At 38.5% G+C, this 19641-nt stretch overlaps 3 protein-coding genes across 6 annotated transcripts in view; 2 read left to right on the top strand and 1 right to left on the bottom strand.

The window, feature by feature from the left end:
* LOC111332067 (unconventional myosin-XIX) overlaps positions 1 to 4157 on the top strand; it is an 18876-nt gene extending 14719 nt beyond the window's left edge. For all 3 annotated transcript variants that reach the window (XM_088743079.1, XM_022937326.2, XM_022937325.2), the window contains 3 exons: positions 1 to 219; positions 2397 to 2477; positions 3232 to 4157. The exon at positions 1 to 219 is cut by the window's left edge and continues 308 nt beyond it. In XM_088743079.1, the coding sequence (XP_088599205.1) occupies positions 1 to 219; positions 2397 to 2477; positions 3232 to 3264 (333 nt within the window). In that variant the 3' untranslated portion in view covers positions 3265 to 4157. The remainder of the gene's footprint in view (positions 220 to 2396; positions 2478 to 3231) is intronic.
* On the bottom strand, positions 3691 to 12601 carry LOC111332068 (pescadillo homolog). Its single transcript, XM_022937327.2, has 16 exons — positions 12522 to 12601; positions 12359 to 12438; positions 12000 to 12263; positions 10418 to 10511; positions 10265 to 10298; positions 9322 to 9365; positions 9133 to 9222; positions 8811 to 8927; positions 8131 to 8196; positions 7364 to 7400; positions 6962 to 7008; positions 6462 to 6595; positions 5712 to 5837; positions 5128 to 5345; positions 4162 to 4280; positions 3691 to 3832 (listed from the first exon to the last, which is right to left on the bottom strand). Exons 1-16 carry the CDS (start codon positions 12540 to 12542, stop codon positions 3761 to 3763), a joined length of 1563 nt encoding a protein of 520 aa, XP_022793062.2. The 5' UTR covers positions 12543 to 12601; the 3' UTR covers positions 3691 to 3760.
* Positions 12602 to 12624: 23 nt separating this feature from the next.
* LOC111332046 (uncharacterized) lies at positions 12625 to 19601 on the top strand. 2 transcript variants are annotated; one of them, XM_088743080.1, is made up of 8 exons: positions 12625 to 13651; positions 14466 to 14860; positions 15234 to 15564; positions 15914 to 16003; positions 16130 to 16323; positions 16834 to 16981; positions 18522 to 18833; positions 18940 to 19251. In XM_088743080.1, the coding sequence occupies exons 1-8, from the start codon at positions 12649 to 12651 to the stop codon at positions 18960 to 18962; spliced, it is 2496 nt and encodes an 831-aa protein (XP_088599206.1). In that variant the 5' UTR covers positions 12625 to 12648; the 3' UTR covers positions 18963 to 19251. The 2 variants fall into 2 exon arrangements, with proteins under 2 accessions (XP_088599206.1, XP_022793035.2); XM_022937300.2 differs by having other exon boundaries at positions 12626 to 13651; positions 19108 to 19601.
* Positions 19602 to 19641: the final 40 nt, after the last annotated feature.

The raw sequence follows: 19641 nt of genomic DNA, 5'->3' as shown, positions 1-19641 counted from the left end.
TTCGACGAGTTTACGCCGCAAAACAACTGGTTGTCGCCTTCCAAAAGTCAAATGACAATTAATTCAAGCAGAGGTCATCTAAGCCCTCTTGGTCTGTTGATGGGCTTCGGATGGGGAAACTCTCAAACAAGAGTACAGTTTGCCGCGGTCGGAAAGCGCTTTGCCATACAGTTAGTCAATAAATCTTCCACTATTATATCGCGGCGAGACATTGAAAAGGTGAGCAGTTTTTATAAAACGTGTTTCAGTCAGTATCAGTGGCTGTTCACTCAGGCGCACCGTTTGGGCTCTGAATATACGCAGATATGTTTCTAATTCATGAAGCCTTCCTTTTGGTTAGAGCTAACCAAAGTTAAAGCTTTTTTGGGAAAACGCTTCCAAAAAAACTTACTGGGAGGGAGCCTCTTAGTTTATGAGTAGTTTTGAAACTGATAAGGGAAAAGAGTTCAGAGACTTGGTGGTGAGATCAGACAATACATAATTAACGCATGAGGAAAGAAAACTTTGCTTGCTTTTCCTATTCTTGAATAAATTTAGAGGCCTCGGAGCGTTTTTTAGTTTGTGGGGGCTTATCACACAACAAGTCAAACACATACCCTCTCAAGTTTTCCAAAATAGCTTCTGCAAAGTTTGTTGATACAAGAAAACCTCTTTTCAATCTTTTTATGGTTCACTGTGTCTTTCAACATATTAGGGACTTTAAGGAGTCAGGACGAGTCGAAGACGTCGATTAAAAAACGAGTTTCTACTTCTAGTTAGAATTTCCAAAATGGCTGCATGAGTTTACCGTCTCAAAGGGCGCCAGACCTCACACTCAACATAGCGCATAAAAGTAGCGTTGAGTTCCAAACGTAAATTAAAATAATTTGCCGCCGCGGTTTCGCTTCGCAGACGACGCAAATTTTGGTGATTTCACGTTGTTGTTTTGCAAAGGATGGCTAAGAAATGTACAAAGTTTTAAAATGCACGTGCTGGGCTATTGTTCTGCCAATTAGATCTATTGTTTTACCACGTTCTCGTTGCCGTAGCCGTCGTGGTTTGCTTAAACACGAAGGCGCGCTATAAAAAGAGCCTCTGGTCCCACTGGACCATTCGTCAATCAACCGTCGTGTGATGTGGAACTCTTAGAGTCAAGTCAGCTTGAGCTACAGCTACTCCAAAGCAGTGAACAGCGGGCGCATTCCTCAAAATTGTTTTATGTCTTCATCACAATACAAGAAATTTTTTAGATTTGTATTCCTTTCTCCAATGGAAACTGTCTTTATTTGTGGCGATAAATTTGAGATCGAAGTAGATGGTTCGCACGTTACCTCATGCCACCATGCTGGTGGAAGTAACAATAGATTTCTCATTAGCTCCTTTTGTTCGTCCACCAGCATTTGAATTTGACCCGCACACGTCAACGGTGAGTGACAAATGAACCTAGGTCTTACCAGGGAAGACTTCCTTATATAGCGCGCCTTCGTCTTTAAAGTCCCTAATAGGGAGTTTAAGCAAATCACTACGGCTGGCGCTGCTACGGCTACCGGAAGTAAAATTGTCCAGAAACGAGTCATTGCGCATGTCAGTGGTTCCCATCCAGCCGTAGCGGGAAATCCTTCTACGTGAGTGGGAAGGTTTCGGCGTAGTCTGTGGTACGTGAACTTATCTCGCTTCTTTCTTCGCTTTATACATTCTCCTGAGCAATTTTAACTATTGAAATACACTTAACATCTTTAAAAATAGCTTATCGGGAATATTTATCAAGCTTGCTGTCCCTTACCGAGTGAATCTGCCTTTATTTTTGCCGCCGGGTTTGTCGAAGGATCGAAGCAGTGTGCACATGGAGAACGCAGCGAACTCAAAGTGAAATGCGTAGGTAGAAAGTCTAACGTTTCCTTTTCAAACCTCAAAGACTACTTGAAATTCAAATAGCTGAGGCCAAGGAATGACGAGGGTTATGAGGGACCGTGTAGAAACTTTGCTTTGGTGTTTATAAGCTCCAAACTGGCAATTTTACAACACGTAAGCTCAAATATTTTAATTCATTCATTCACTGTGCACAGGATCGCTTACAATTTTTTTTTCCAAACGTTGGAATCCCTCGTCCCTTTCAACGAAGTCATTTTGAGTTTTTAGACGTGCAATAAACTACCGCGAAGACGCTTAATTTATTGGTTTTACACTTCTCAGCCGTACTAGGTTTGTAGTTCGCGTTGCTTAAAGTTGAATTTTGGCGGGCTAAGGCGACGTACTCTCCCCAAGCCTCGTCAACCACGATAGCCGTAGCAGCGACAGCCGTAGTGATTTGCTTAAACTCCCTATTATTTCGCCGGGTGCGGTCACGAGACTGGAATTGTATCTCAGCTTTCATCTACATTGCAGTTACCATGTAACAAAACCCTACTCTATTCCAGGTACCAGTAGCGTTTCGTTGCAAAGGAACCCCTCTAGCTTATGCCAACACGAGACCACATCCGGGAACAACAACCAACGCGGTAAGCACCCCTACTCTTGAAAAGGACATGCCGTATTTCCTCGAACGAGCACCTCTCTCGAATAGACGCCTCCCTCGTCCCCCTTTCTTAACAATAGGGATACACGGAAACCTGTTTCTACTACTTCTTTATTTACAACTTTTTTTAAGCCTCGACTACCGTGGAATCAGCCCAGGATTAAGAGCCCTCCTTCCCATAAGCGCCCCTAATTTAAGCCCAAATTTTAATTAAGTGCCCGAACGCTTATTCGAGGAATACGGTAGGATATAATAGTGTCATATTGCGATAATTTTTAACTTCCCCTAGTACGCCATGGACCTGTTTAGGAAAATGCGGCTCTCCTAGGTGATGCGTCATAATAGTCTCACAGCACCAACCTCTGGATTGAAAATTCCAGTTTCCAATTGTGTTTATGAGCAAGACACATTACTGAGTCTCACTGTGCCTCTCTCCAACCAAGGATACAGTGGCGGAGCCAGACCTCGTGCTGAGGGGAGGGGGGAGGTTTTTTTTGTGTGTGTGCGCGTGTGTATGTGCACCTGCCGCCTTTTCTTCCTTCTGCGACTTTGTTTTATTCAAAATAAATGAGGGTGGGGGGGTCCCCGGGCCCCTCCCCTAGACCCGCCTAAGGATATAACTCTGTGTCAACGAACCACCAAAGAAACCTAACGACATGCTAAGCATGCCATATAGCGATATAATGCGATGAGTGTAAGTTGTGGTCTAACTGTTTCCTCTAAACAATTCCTTTCAGGGATTAGCAAGCATCGGCGAAATGGATTATTAGCAACAGTGACCGACTTCTCCCTGTAAATTGCAACGCCTCTTTAAGTACCTGAAAGATCGACAAGAAACTCTGCAAACACTTTCTGGCGCTCATTACTTAGCAACCAGACTTTCCTCTTTGTCCGCTAGGCAATGCGAGTGGCTTGCTGTGCAAGGAACGAAAAATCTATGTCTAAATGAAATTATGACTGTGTTGATAACGGTTTTAAATCTATTTGTTCAAGCGTTGTGTTGAACCAAAGATTTAAGCAAAGCAATAATGTTTACAAGAGAAATTTGCTCACTCTCAGCGAAACATATTAATGAAGCCAAAAATGTCGCTACATGGAAAAGGAAAGGTATTGCCCAAATGGATTGAGGACAGTGATAATTAGTTTGGTAGAAATAAATTCCGAAAAAAAAAAAAAAAAAGAACAAAACCTGGCAATTTACATAAAGTTCGGTGTAAAATTTATTTTAATTACGGAATTAAATGCTGAGATATCGATGTTGAGAGTTCATTTTGTTTTCTGCTTCTTCTGCGTCTGAGCCTCGTCGTAAGCCTTTCTCTTAGCCTCAAGTTTTCTTACCTATAGTAAAATACAAAATATTAACAACTTTGAGCAGCGTATAGCTGGTCATAGACCACTTTCATAAACGGCTGCCGGATTAAAATTCTTCTGTTTACATATAAATTTGCCTGGGTGGCCTCGTTCTCCAGTATAAAATTCAAAAGAATACATTATCTCAAGCGGGGCCACTCGGGCAAATTTCAGTTTAAACAAAAGAATATTAATCCGACAGCCATTTATGAAAGTGGTCTATGGACTGGCAGCCAAAGACAGGATCTTGTTAGAGAAGTCTTTCTTGTTCAAATTTGAAATAAACTAGAAGAGTACTTGTTTGAATACTTAATTACCTCTGATCTCTTTTTCTTTTTGGAGTGCATTATTTGGTCGTACAGTCGTTTGTCTTTCTTTTTCATAGCCATGATTGCCAGGTTCTTTTCTTCTTTACTGAGTTCTTCGCTAGGCGTCCCTGAACAAGACGTAACACGTTCAAATAACTACAGTTGAACCTCTCCCCAACGGCCAATTAGGACAGAAGAAAGAGGCCGTTGCAGAGAGGTTTAAATGAATGTATGGATTGCCAGCCGGGACAAAAAAAAAAGTGGCCGTTAGTGGAGGTTTGACTGTAGCAAACTTATAATTTCCCTTCCAATCCATCACACTTGGACCAAAATAGAAATTGCTGCAGCCGACAAAGGGCAAGTTTTGTATCTGATTGTTTCAAGGGAGAGCGCGATTGTTATGGACCAATCAGTAAGCGAAATAAGGCAAATCCAAAGTCATCCCTTGTTGCTTTCAGTACTCGATTGAAAATTGCTCTGTCCCAGCGACAGCGCGTTCCTCACGAGAATGTGGGTTATTCTTAATCAAAAAATTGCTAAGATGATCAGCTCGCTCTGGTTACTAAAAAAAATACCTTTTTTTGTACATATAAACCCAAAGCTATTCAAAAAAACAAGCCATGAACCGCACCTTCAAACGGTTCAACGGCGTAATGACCCACGCGAGATGTTGAGAGAACCCTCAACTTTGTAAATAACTCGTCTTCGGTTCTTGACAAACTATCTTCCCCCACGTTCTCCCAGCGTCCGGCGTGGGTTATTGTGCCGGTAAACGGACAAAAGTCCCGTCTATTACATAGTTACGCGAGTACCGATCAAACAAATGAACTAACAAACCAGAGTTAATAGAGGGTTCCCTCTATTAACTCTGAACAAACAAACCAAAGTACAAAGAGTAACTGAGGAGTTGAAAGGTTAAATATATAAACATGTGGAACGAACGACAGCACAAGTTCATCCCCCTAACTTTCTCACCCTCCTCTTTTTCTTGTTCAGCTTCGCTTTCACCCTCTCCTGTCTGCCTCTGTTCTTCCAGCATGGCTTGTCTCTCAGGAGGTACATAGTCACCCTCTTGTTCTTCCACAAACGGGGACAAATGGGGAGGAAGTTCAACCCCTGGGAAATAATCCTCCACAGGGAGAAGTTTACGGCAATTCACGCAGTCGAAAACCCACTGAGGTTGGACGTAATACCTGGAGAATATGAAAAAGTTTAGAAAACTTTGGCCCTGATAATTTGATGTTATATCAGACAATGTTCACTAGTTGATGTACTTTATTCTTCTTATCACTTTTTTCCTTAATACAGGGTTGATACTAAAAGGAGAAATTCCCTGTTGGTTACTGCTGGGAGTGACCAACTCGTAGAAGATAGTGTCCTTCCGTTCTTATTATTACGTCGCGAAACACTCCTCTCAAATAAAGGGGTAACGGAAATGTTACGTGATATTCTAAAAAACGGTTGCAAAGGAGACTTAACAGAAAGGCGATATTGTAAGAACGCTTGTTTTAGATCTGACAAATTTCTTGTCACTGAGAATCTACAAATCAGGTACAAACCTGGATAGATATCTGTGTCCTTGAACTGGTCTGTCTACAATCTGATGGGTTATTGAATCACAATTCTCCTCAAACGTGGCTCCTATGGCTTCTGTACTTTGCCAAGAGATTTCCCCTCCAAAACACCTGTCATCAAAACAAAACAAGGAATTTGAGAAAAGTTACTGCATCCAAAATCTCTCCCCCCCCCTCCCCCCCCCCCACTGATATACATTCTCTTCTTGATCATGAACGCTCTCAACGAAAACAGTTGGATGGGACTTGTTTGTATGACATGTAAAAATGCCACCATCATACACATACAAAGTCTCCTTCGCCGGTTTCCCAAAATTGTGTTGATACCCATTTTCACACTTACTCACCAAGAGAGACTTCAAGAGTTGCTACTTAAGGTGTCTCTCCCAAGAACACAACACAATGACCCCACCATGCATTGCTCACAAACTTCTAATCATGAATTTCTGGTAGTCTGTTAATAAACCTCTAAAACTACAGCACATTTTGTGGGCACAAGGCTGCCATGTCTTGCATGATTATTGAAGTACCTATGAGATTGAGGCAGGACCAGTGTACAAGTGTCATTACCTTCTTATCTTCACTTGAAACATAGTGGAGTTCAATTCTAGTTTTATTTATTTATTTTGCTGGGCATCTCTCAAAGGGATCCCCTTATACTTAACAATTTAATAAAACTGCTGGAGATATAAAAATACCAAAACATCTTTTTCTCTTTATTCTCAGTGGTAATACCTGAGAACAAACACAAGTATTTCTCTTGGCACCTCTCTGGACAGAAACACCTTGCATTCTGAAAACAGGTTTTTTAGTTTTTCTGTTTCTTGGAGCTCTTTCTTAATGGCCTCCTGTGCTTTGGCATCCTCACTCTGTCAAAAAAAAAAAAAAGAAAACAAAAAATGGATTAGATTATCCCTTTACACCCTGACATCAATATCCATATTCTCCATAATCTTCCCTATACATTTCTTTCAGTGCTGACAAGGAGCATTTGTTTGACAACCAGGAGCTTCTAGGGTTGATGATCATTTCTTTTATTCTCACAAGCTCAATGAATGATTCATCAGTATTAGTGCAAGGAGAATTTAGATGCTGGTCACCCTTTGGGTATAAAGGGATATTGGGATGGTTTCTGAGCCTCCCTTGCAAACTTCTGTATACATTACCAAAATGTTAATGAACCTTAAAGAATACATACAATCCACAAAACAGTTTCTACTAAACACCCAACTTACATCAGGATCAACCGGAAATTCATCTACTTCCAAGTCTTCATCCTGAGCTAAAAACAAAATTTAAAAAAATACATATAGCGCACCATTAACATTTCATGTACTCCACAAATCCCATAGGGAAGGTATGGGTCAAAAATAAGTTGTTTGGGTGGGCTGTGCTACCATGGCCTGAGACAGTTCTCACCCTAACATCACTATGCATATTCTCTATCCTGTTCTTTATAAATTTCCTATAGTGCTGACAAGGAGAATTTGTCCTACAATCAAAGAGATTCTTAGGCAGGTTATCATTTCCCTTATTCCCATGACCTTAATGCTTGATTCAGGGGTAAATGTACGGGGAGATGTTGGACACTGCTCACTCAAAGAAATGACAAGTGCAGTTTACATTGACATGCCTACCTGACACTGACAAGTTTTGATTCAAAGTAGCCAGCACCTTACAAGAAAGGACAAGACAAACATACCTATAATTAATTCTTTAGCAAGACCACAGTTTGCATTCCTCATTTCACAAAGACAAGGGAATGACCATGAGAGTTCAAATTAGTCACAATTGGTTGGTTAATTATGTGCTGGGCCCAGTTGTATAAAGTACAGATAACGCTACCCAACAGAGACATGGCTATTCAGTGGATAAGAGATAGCAATATCCAGATTTATACAGTGGATATCATTATCCAACCTTCAAACAACTGTGGTCAGGACCCTAAAGGGGGTCTCTGCAGGAGAGAAGTAAAACTCCTTGTTACTTCATGCTGGTGAACATGGGATTAACTTTAGAGGCAAAAGTTACTCTACTCATGTACCCACTGACTTCAGGCACTGCTCATCCCATTTTAATTTCTTAATGAGTCATTCCTCCAAATCAAGCCATTTTTTTTTCTGGGATTGTTGCTATGCACCACCTGCCTGTGAAAGTCTGTCAGATGAAAAAGCAGTGATTGCTGGCTGAATTTTTGGCCAGTGATTACTTGGCTAAATACCACCAGCCTAAATTCTTAGCCACAGTCCGAATAAATTAAAACATAGAATTGTAGCGACTGCTTGACTGCCCCAGATTAGGGGTTGGATCAATAATTATGAGGGAACATGAAAAATATCCAACACTTTTTTGAGTCCTCAAGAAACTGACTAATAGATATATGTCCAGTGGAGAGATATCTTACCTCATCTTCCAGTTCTGAATCCTCACAATAGTCTGTGTTACTTGTATTACTGTACTCATTAGCAAGCTGCAAATCCAGAGGGGGGAATATAAAGAATTATTACACGACTCGGGCAGTCAGAGGGCCAATAACTAAAATCAACCAATCAAAATGCTCTATTGCCGGTCCAATATTCTCTAAGTATTGGACCGGGCACTGTCCCGAATGGTCCTGAATGATACCGCACTTGTGTCCCTTTGAACTTCAGTCGTATAATAAATCTCTTATTAACCAAGCTTGCTCGGGACCGTACTGGAAGAATATTGGCCCTCGGTCTTTTTTGTACAGACCTTGCTGCGCTCGGTCCGTACTGTCAAGACCTCGGGCCGATATTCTCCCAGTACGGCCCTCGCGCTTGGTTAATAAGATATATGAATCTCATAGCTGACAAATCTTAATGACAATTTGACTTGACACTCAAAGCTCGGTCAACAATCAAGTGACTAAAGAACTTATCTTCTAGGAATTTAATTATATGATGGTGTTGGAGAGGACAGACCTTTCTCCATATACTAATCGCTTCGGTGACTTAACAGTGTACACAAGAATAAAACTCAAAATTGTTTTTTGAGTTTGTCACTTAAAGGAAGAAGAAGGGACAATTTCTAAAATGAAATCTTGGTAGTTAAGGATTAGCTCACCTTGGGAGGGTAGTGTAAGTTCAACATGTTGTACAATTTGAAATTCACAAATCCTATCATAGTTGTGTAGAACTCAACAAAAGTCAACATCACCCTGAAGTCAACATCTGATGGTGGCTGTAAAAAAGGAGCAAACATAAGAACTGTACCTAAGAAGCTGTAAGAAATCCCCACTTTAGGTGACACCCTTAGCACTGTCAACTAGTGTCTATTTAACTGATTAAAATGTATCTGATAAGAATTATTCTGCACTAAGATACCTGAATGTAAAATAAAAGTTGCAGCACAAAACAGTGACACTGAAGAGTGCTTTCATTGTTACCTCTTGACAAAACTGGTAAGGAACAATCCATGTCACTGGTTGGTCTTGGATTTCAGCTTGAAAATACACTCCTTTTATTGACAGGAATACCTTTCAAGGAGATAATAATCTTCAGCCAGGAATAAAACTGCACAAGATCAAAGGACAACATGATGACAAGAAAAAAAGTTCAACAATTTATGAATATACCTTCCTCAGTGACTTTGAAGCAATGATGTAATGCTGAAATTCAACTGCAACAAACAGAGAAGTATCCGAATTACAATGTGGTTCATAAAAAAGTAAGCAAGAAAATGTAAAGAAACTGACCACTTTCATAAATGGCTGCCGGATTGATATTCTTTTGTTTAAATTTAAATTAGCCTTTCTGGCCTCGTTCTCCAGTTCAAAATTCAAAAGAATACATTATCTCAACCGAGGCTAGTGAGGCTAATTTTAATTTAAACAAAAGAATATCAATCCGCAAGCCATTTATGAAAGTGGTGTACTACTTTAATTTTAACTGGGTTTTGTTTTAACAACTACAGGCAGCCCATCCATTCAGTCTTTTTTTTTTTCAGCAAGACAGAGTAGCTATTACACAATGTAATCATGAAAGTGAGGGTACTCACTCTGGCTATATTGAAATTTAAACAGCCTAAATTATAATACATTAGATACAAACAGTTAAGCGACAGCACATAACTTTACATGTAGTCACTGCATGTAAAATTCAAGCATGGACAGCATCTGTAAAGTGAGTCAAAAGGCTGTATAATTTGTGCATACTGCATGGAAATTAAATGGATCTAATACTGCAATCACATGAGCTGGTTCTTTACAGTATAAGTTCTATCATAAGAATGGAAGTTACAATCATAGGCTAAAAAATGACAGACCATTAATCAGTCAAAGATACAGGGTTTAGTTTGATGAAATCTATAAGTATCTGCCTTAAGACACGAGTGGAATCTACTATTGCTTATACATCACTTTCCATCAGTGATGAATTTCTTGATGTCTGTACTTTTTGAAAATTGAACAAAAGTCAGGAATTTTCAAACTTGAAAGTCAACACACCACAATTCATCTGTCATAATAAGTCAGTGAGAACATTATATGTTCAAAAACAAAAATTAAAATAGTCAATCACCAGATAATCTTTTGCATTGTTTTACAACACCAGCCTGTAAATAAAGAAAATGAAACCTAAAGATTAATACCAAAAGTAAATCTTTCTGACAAATTTAATTTTTTTCACAGAAGAAAATAGTGCAAGAACCACTACAAAAGCAATTATCATTACCTCTATTTTATCAGTCTGTGGCATTGTTGAAAATAATAACACCATGGATAAAGCATCATCAAGGTCTCTCACTGCATCAATGAAAGTTGGATACCTGAAAATATTTGGAAGAAATGAAGTTATACATGATAAATATATTGGACAAATCAGATGAGAGCAGAATTCATAGCTTGTTGGCTGGATAAAAAAAACCTGTGACCACCATTTCCTTAGGAACAATAAAAGGAATTAAATATAAAGGTAGCTTACAGATTTTGACATAATTTTCGGTACTATCCACAATATTTTTGCACTTATTCGATGATAACCAGAAATAATGTATGTAAGGCTATTATCGGAAGGACAATTTTCAGTGACAACGAGAAACCTTTTCCATTGACAATGTGACTAGATCAGAATCAAGACTAATGATTACTTATGGTCAGATAAATTGTCAAGATATGTTACTATTGCTGAAAACTGTGCTTGTCAAGACTAAAGTAACATTAAGTAAATGGTTTGAATCCATGGATGATAAATGGCAATGTTTTCTGATCCTCATCATAAGGATATTCCCGAGAAGGATTGTTGTTGGTGGTGGTTTTCAAAATGTCAGTCACCACTGCTGACAACAGAACTCCTCAGGGCTATCCTCAACCTAAAAATCAAAATACATAATCTAACCTTACATTGATTGTCATATCATTCCTGAGTTCAATCCATTCAAGAAAATGCTGATTACAAATAATTTCAATTATCATAATTATGACCTGTCCAGCCCCACGAGCACAATCCAATAGAAAACCATTTTGAAAGCTGACGCGTGCAGGGCCAGACAGGATGTCAGGAGCCCATCTAGAAAAGGCTGTCCAACCCCGCAACTCACACATCACTTTGTTGTAAAAACTTACAGGAAAACAGAAACGAGGAAAAAAAAGTTACATTTTTCAAGGAATTGGGAATACCTTGTTATGACTCAAAAAAAAAAGGAAAATTTTTAATTGCATTATTCTTTTGTGCTTGTCTGGTTGTGTGTGCCCATCTATCCTGTTCTATTTAGGTTGAAATTTTCAACATTTAGTGTTCCTATGATGAAACGTTTACTGATTGAGTTTGGTCAGGATGGACAGGAAAATATTTGGCCCTCTGTCATGAGGCACGGAACTCCCTGTGCTCGGTGCATACATCAGGACCTCAAGCCAAATATTTTCCTGTCCAGCCCTCCCACTCAGTCAATAAATATATCTTATTAACCAAGCGCGAGGGCCGTACTGGGAGAATATCGACCCGAGTTCTTGACAGTACGGAACGAGCGCAGCGAGGTCCATACAAAAAAGACAGAGGGCCAATATTCTTCCAGTACGGTCCCGAGAAAGCTTGGTTGATAAGAGACTTATTATACAACTGAAGTTCAAAGGGACACAAGTGCGGTATCATTCAGGACCATTCGGGACAGTACCCAGTCCAATACTTAGAGAATATTGGACCGGCAATGGAGCATTTTGATTGGTTGATTTTAGTTATTGGCCCTCTGACAGCCCGAGTCGTGTAATAAGTAAACATTATTTCTTAGCCTTGTAACAATTCACACAGAAATACTAACCTTTCCTTAAGGATGTGATCAAGTCTGTAAATTGGTTTGTTTTCTACTAATCTTTGAGCAGTACCTGGTTCCTCCTTAGCAATGGCCTTCTTGAGCTTTCTAAGAAATACCTTAAACTCTCTGAACTTGTTAAGAATTGGTTCATGTGCAAGGTACTGAATGTCTTTGATATAGTAATAAGTCTTGTTTGCTGTGCTTCCTTTGTTCACCTTCTTCTTGTTCTTTGGCTCAACTGGGTAAACACCCTTCAAAATACAAAGTCGCCTGAAAGTAAAACAAAATAAAATTTAACAAAAAAATTATTTATTGCGTAGAAGGGCACTGAAGTGAATATGACGAATAACAGCCTGAAATTTTACCTGAAATCTGGCAAACTGAGCTGTAGTTTCTTCAGAGCTTGATTTCTTGAAATATAATTTGTTGCTGCCCCACTTTCTCCCTGAAAAGAAATTAAAGATAAACTTTATTTACATTATATTGCAAAAACAAAGCAAACAAACCAAAAGAATAGTTAAAATGTACCTTTTTCTTCTGTTTTCCCATGGTGTTTTCGTCAGTAAGTTGACTCCACGTGAAAATGTTGTGAAATTCACAGCTTACAAAGCCTTATGGGACTGCGCCTGGTTGATTTCGTGTTTAGCACCAGAAAATGGCGGGTAAAAGCAAAAATGCGACAGATAGGTTTCTTTCTCCTGCATATTTTCAAGTTACACGACCCAAGATCCCCTCACAACAAAGCACTTCAGCTCCTTGGAAGCTTCTTCCTCCATCTGAATATGATGTTGTTAAAGATCAGAGCGAAGAAACTGACAAAGTCGTCGTTGAAATAAACAGATTGCAGAATGAAAATAAACAGCTTCGAGAGCAGCTTCAGAGGTCTAAAGAGGAGGAAATACGACTTGAAGGCGAGATGCGAAAGAGCAGGCTTTTGGTACAAAAGGGTAGAGTCGATGATGCCCTTGATCTGAAAAAAATGGCTGAACTTCAAGAGGAAAATCTCTCGCTGCAATCGGAAGTTAAAAAGCTTCGAGCTACAAACTCGAAACTAAAAATAGACGTTAAAGAGGTTAAAATTAACTTCGAAACAGACTTAGGAAGATGTGAAGCCGAGCTAGAGAAGGCGCAAACGTTGATAAAAGAGCTAAAAGCTGAAATAAGGCAAAAGGAAGAAATATTCGAGAGGGAAGTGGAGAGTTTGGAGAAACGGGCTAGAAAGCAGATGGCAGTGGTGAAAAGTTTGAAAGCTCAAGTGAAAAATTCAGAAGAACAAGTGAAGATTGACAGGAAAGGGTTTGAGGATGTGATAAGTAAAAATGAATTTGACAAGTATGAGCAAGTTAAGGCACTTCAAAAAACTTTAGAAACCTCTGAGGCAAAGTATGCCAAAGAGTTACATTCTCTCAAAGATGAGATCTCCAGAAGCCGTGAGATTTACTCTGCCGCAAAAATGAAACAGATTGCTACAGATGAAGAGGTAAATGATCTAAAGGAAAAACTAAAAGAAAAAGAAATGGAGTGTTCGACAGTTTTAAAAGAGCATCAAGGAAAGATGAGGGATAGCCAATTACACTATGATCAAACACTGACAGACCTTAGCAGGAAATTGGAGGAACAAACAGTTTTTCATCAAAGAGAACTACTGAATTTTACAGGTAAATAAAACACTGATCAGTAGGATTCAAAACTTCACCATACATATACCATGCCTCTCAAAAAGAAATGCCAACCCAATCCTCATGTAATTGATTTTGAAATCTAGGGAATGAAAGGGTCTAAGGTAAAATTTGGAGCCCTGGAAAATCATTCAAAATCCTAGAAAATTTTTTGAAATTTGTCCCTGAAAAAGGGTACAAACCCTGTTGACAAATTTTCCATTTTCCCTTACAACATCGCCCCTGAATCATACAGTAAGGTTACAAGAATAAAAGAAATGCTCACCAACTAAAGAAGCTCCTGCTTGCTAAGGAAATTCTCCTCCTTGCCACTTAAGGAAATGTGTAGAGAACAGTATGGAGAATATGCATACCAATGTTTTAGTGTAAGGGGTTGGAGTGACTAAGGATGAGGAATGTGACCTTACAATGGTGTGAATGGGATTGTAACTAAGTATGGAAAATTATTGCAACATTTATACACTTATTGTGATTACCTGACAATAAGCAGCAGTGTTTGTTTAGCAAGTGTAGTCAGTGGTACATTTTTACTCTCCCACTCCCAAGAGTGATCAAGATAGAATTTCTCCTCAAAATATTAATACAATATCAAGCAATAAAGAAATAAGAATAAAGAAAAATATCAATCAGGGATTAGTATTTGATCCAATACCAAATTCTCTATGCTAACATCATAGGAATTGTATAGTAGACAGTAAGGAGAATTTCTCATGAGATCTTAGAAGTGAAAGGGTCAATGTAGTCCCTATGCTCATTTTTTTCCATGAATTTTAAACATTCTGCCTGCTTACAGAGAAGCTTAAAAAGAAAGATGAGGAAGTGAAGTCGCAAAGTTTGATTGTTGATCAGTTAAGAGCTTATATTGGAGAGAACCTGCCAAACACACAGTTGGAGAAACTCCAAACAGAACTTGAAGAGGCAAAACAAGCTATGACCAGCTTGATACAAGAAAATGAAAATTTAAGATCCACTGTGGAACTCCTTAATGTGAGACTTTCATCCATCAATGAAATCCTCTCCATTCAAGAAAAAGAATTGATGAAGTTTCAAGGGAAATCAAATGGTGGTACAGGGCATGATGGAAATGGTTTGCTTACAAAATGGAGAGAAAAGGTGTTTGCCTTGCTAATTCAATTAAAATCACAAGAGGTTTTGCATGAAAAAGAGGAAAGAAATGAGAAGACTCAGGTAACTTTCCTTATTAGGAGAAGAGGAGAGAAAAATAAATGTAGTACTTGTATGTTGTGTATTGGTGAATTAAGACTAAAAATAGGAAGTAACAAAGTCTTCTACTTTTTGTTTTGCAATAAGTTTTTTAATTGGAGTAATCTTTCTCTAAAATGACTGCTTCCGGCATTCCCCAAGAGTTCTCTTTTAAAAGAAAGTTGGCCTTAAGAAAAGTTCAGTTTTATGAAAGTGAATGAAGAAAACCAACACAAAAACTGACCTAACAGTAGAGAGGGTTTGTTTCTCTTAGAGTCCTTCTTCTTGGTCAAATGACAAACAAGAAGAGAGCTTCACACTGCCAATATTTATACTCTGACTTGTCTTTCATCTTAAGCTGAAACATCTGATGACAGAGTTGGAAGAATCCCAGAAGGAAGTAGCCAAGTTGACACATATTTTAGCTGACAAGAAGGCTGAACAGCAAATTGAAGTCAATAGAAACCTTGCTCTAGAAAGGCAACTTGAGAAGTGTCAGAAAAATGAGAAAACGCTCAGTTCTTTCATTTCACAATTTCAAATGTGTTCCTGCAGTCTGCAGGAAGTTGCTCAAAAGACAGAATCTTTTATAGAACATGTTGGGATGCAAATGGAGGAGGCCTTCAAAAAACTTGCCACATTTTCGCAGCGTATTAGCTTTGCGTCTGGAAGAGTTCAATTTCTTCAAGGTGATACGCACATTTGTATTAAAATAATTAAATGCCGAATAGATACATTTAGGAATATTATTTTTTAGTTTCTTGTCACAGCCTTTCAATAATTTTGGAGAAATGTTTCTCTAGAAGGGATGTTTATGGAGAATTAAGAGTTAAGGGACAGGAAAAATAATGGAAAGTATGCAACATCTCTTTGCATCAACATCTCAAGAAGATGCATCAAAGATGTATGATTGCAAGAAAGAAATTTGTAGATAATCCAAATAAAACAGTAGCCCTCCTTATATTCTTCAACTATGTTTATTATTTGGAACACATTTTGTTACAAGTTGGTTAATGTCATGACTGTTTCTGAATACAGGGCTTATAACACACCGTGAGGCACAGTTGAGAAGTGAACTTTCAGAAGCAGTTACTAAAGCTGCGGAAACTGGGTTATCAATATCTGACGGTATGTACAAAAAGAACGCATTCATAAAGTCTTCCAAAGGTTTTTGCATAAATCTTTTTTATCGTAGGCACTATATATATATATATATTTTTTACTGTCTCTCCTGATGCACCCTTAATTTTCTAGGGGGGATCACAGAACAACACGAGGCAAGTCTGTCGTGTGAACAGTTGGTATCCGAGGTCAAACAGCTAACTAAAGAAAGGGACCATCTTTTAGCTCAGGCCAGGAAGGATTCAGAGACTTTGGAGAGAAAAGAGGTAGTGATCAGAGCTCAGTGTGAGCAGCAACTGAAGGACTCTGCTGCGAAAATATCACAGGTAATAATCTTGTTCTGCCGAGAACCCTCTGAGGAAGTGTCTGGCAAAATTGTCAGACTAACCACTGCAAACTTCAAGTTTAATTATTTATGGTGTGTTAGCTTGGACTATGTATTCTTTGACAGAGTCAAATGAGAAATAGCCTTAGTTACTAACCTACGAACACCTGTGAATACATCAAAAGTAAAATTTTATTCCTCTGATCATTCGTAATTACAATTATTTTAGATGTTGGCGAACTGACATATAAACATTGGAAAACTGACAGTAGACAAATTGGCAAATCAACCTCATACGTTGGCGAACTATTTGTTGGCAAACTGACACGTTGGTGAAATGACCAGCATTCCCTTAGAGTGTGACCCTTTGTTTTTTTCCTGCAGCCTCTCTATCTGTCTCAATATAGATTAGGAAAACAAGTCCTCTACAATATTTTCTTAGCAATTAGTATTATGAAGTCATCAGAACAAGTAGAATTTAAATGGCTTATAATATATTACATTTCTTTAGTTGGAGTCATTCTTAAAGGATGAACGGGAACGAGGAGCCATTCTAAATGACAAGTTACAAACTGCTGAGGTGGAATTGTCAGAGAGATTGGAGACAATAGAATCACTTAAAACAGAAATGGCAAAACACAAAGATGTGGCTGAAAAAAGTAAGTGTCAGTGATATTAATATAATGTCTCTGCGTATAAACCCTTTCTTGCCATAAGTGACCAAGACAAAATTTCTCCTTACAATATCAATACAATATCAAGCAGACAAGTAATGAGAATAAAGAAATACATCAATAAGGAGATTATTAGTTGATCCAATACCAAATTCTCTAAACTTGCATCATAAGAATTGTATGACAGATAGTAAGGAGAATTACTAATGAGATCTTGGCAGTGAACAGGTTGAATTACTATCATAATGAGTATTCCCTAGATGGAACATTGTTTGTTCGAACCATGATCATCTATGCAGTTTTGGCTTAAAATAGAATTATTCATAGTGTGTATGAGTGCGGAAAAGTCAGACTGTTGATTTGTTGAATTAATTTCGCTCTTAAAAAAGAAAGCTTGTCTTGTCCAAATGCTTCATCATGTTTGAAGCAAGAAAAGCCCCACATGAGGAAACAGTCAGGATTTAAGAGGCTTGTGTTAAAAGATAAAAAGTAAAGTGTTAACACTTTGACAAGGTAGAGAGAACATTTACAGTGTACTGTTCAGTTAAAACACTTGACTCAGGTATTTACCAAAGTGCACTATATACTCAAGGCAGCCATGACTGAACACTATTGCTTTTTTCACTGGGGATTAGATCTTTGGAAAGTAACCTCTTCCTCATGTAAAATATTCTCAGGTTTTCCAAAGAGATGTAAAAGTGGAATGTAGGCTTTATCAACTGAGTTAATGTAAATTGGCCCCCGTGAAGAGTTTCAAAGGTGACATTTTGAGCTTTAGCCCTTTGTCAGAATGAATGGCAGGGCTCAAATTTAATTTTTGGATCACTAACCCTTCGGGTTAGTAGACATCTTTTTTACTAACCAAATTATAAAGTTTGGTATCCAAGCTCACAAGTTACAATATCTCAAATATTGAACATTTTGATAATAACGACTAGGACAAATTAAAGAGTAGCTGAAATTGCATGGTGACCTCAAAAACTTTGAAATTATGCACCTATTTTATTTCCCTCTCGTTTACCATGATTAGTCAAGAACAGTACATCTACAGCACATTCTCTAAAAAGAGTTAAAGTTGACTTAACAACTTGAGTATTCTAAGTATTCCTCTGAGAGTTGGGTCTACGTGCTCTTTGTCCTGAGGTCTACCAATGTTTAAATATGTTAGAAAATTTTACTAACCATGTCGGGTTAGTTGGACAAATTTTTAGTAACCAAACGTTCAAAATTACTAACCATTGGTTAACGGGTTACCGTTAATTTCAAGCCCTGAATGGAAGGGCTAACGAAGGGCTTTACACTCAAAACATCAGCCATGAAACCCTTTACAGCGGCCAGACTGAGTTTACATTATCAACTCAGTTGATAAAACAAAAATTACCCTGTTACTCCCACCGACGCAACACCATAGTTTCTTTCGAGACTTACCCCCTTTAAAAGTTGAATTTATTTGACTATGGAACTGATCAATGATTTATGGCTTTTACACCTTCTTGATGTAACAAAAAGTTTTTCCTTTCTCTAGCTCTAGAAAGAGTTTTACAAGCAGAGCAAGTGAGATACACTGAGGAATTTGCAAAGCTGGAGAAGCAATTCAATGATGTGCGGCGTGAACACACAAAAGCTGTCGTAGCACTCAGACAAGCAGAGCGACAAGTTGAACGAGAGAAGGAAAAGGCAGCAGAGCAGCTGGCTCTTGAGCAGAAGGAATATGAAATGAAACTGGAGAAATGCTGCGCACAACTGCGACACATGGAAAAGGAAAGAAATATGCTCATGGCTACAGTCCGACAGGAGGGTTTCAAGGTTCCCAGACTTAAACCAAAGGAGTTTACAGGTGATGATTACACAAAATCACCTTCCAAAGGAAGGTTTTCCCTAAAGTATACACTCCAACATCAGTTTTCATATTCTCCACTTTGTTTTCTTTAAATTTCCTCTAGGACTGACAAGGAGAATTTGTTGACAATCAGGAGTTTTATGAATTGGTGATCATCTTTTTTTTAATTCTCATGATCCTCACATTTGATTTAATGGTGATACTGTAACAAGAAATTGAAAGCCAGCCACTCTTAGAACGTACTGTTCCTTGCTTTTGTACTCTTTCACAGATGGAAGGGAGGAAGAAGAGAAAGAAAACAGAGAGCGAGTGCCTCTCCACGAGAAACAACCCATAAAAACCAGTAAAGGAAAGGTTAAACAAAACAAGGCTGCAAAATCTGTTCAATCTGAACCAGGAATTCCATCTACTGCAGCAGTACAAAGTGAAAGACAGAATGTCCGAGTAAAAGAAGGTGGAGCTGATGAAGAAATGAATTTGATACAAGTGACATCTGTGCTGAAAGACCTTCAGTCGCTCTCAACTGCTCTGCTGAATATGGACAGAGAGACTGATGACTCACAAAATTCTTTGTAATGTAAATTCAGAGTGACTTGTAAATGTTTCTTTACAATTATAACATTCAGATTTAAACTGAAAATGGTCCAGCTGAGGCATACCCAGAGCTTTTCTTTCAAAACTTCAATTAAACTAAACCCTAGGCAATATCAAATTTATAACATTGATATGTTTTGTTTGTTATTAAAGGAGGCTGTTTTGTCGTCAGCATCATAGAATAGATCCCTCAAAGTCCCACCCCCTCTAC

This window comes from Stylophora pistillata, chromosome 13 (assembly GCF_964205215.1).
Source record: "Stylophora pistillata chromosome 13, jaStyPist1.2, whole genome shotgun sequence".
In the NCBI taxonomy this organism is placed as follows: Eukaryota; Metazoa; Cnidaria; class Anthozoa; order Scleractinia; family Pocilloporidae; genus Stylophora; species Stylophora pistillata.
The sequence above is the reverse complement of the archived record's forward strand: the minus strand, read 5'-3'. Positions and strand labels throughout refer to the sequence as shown.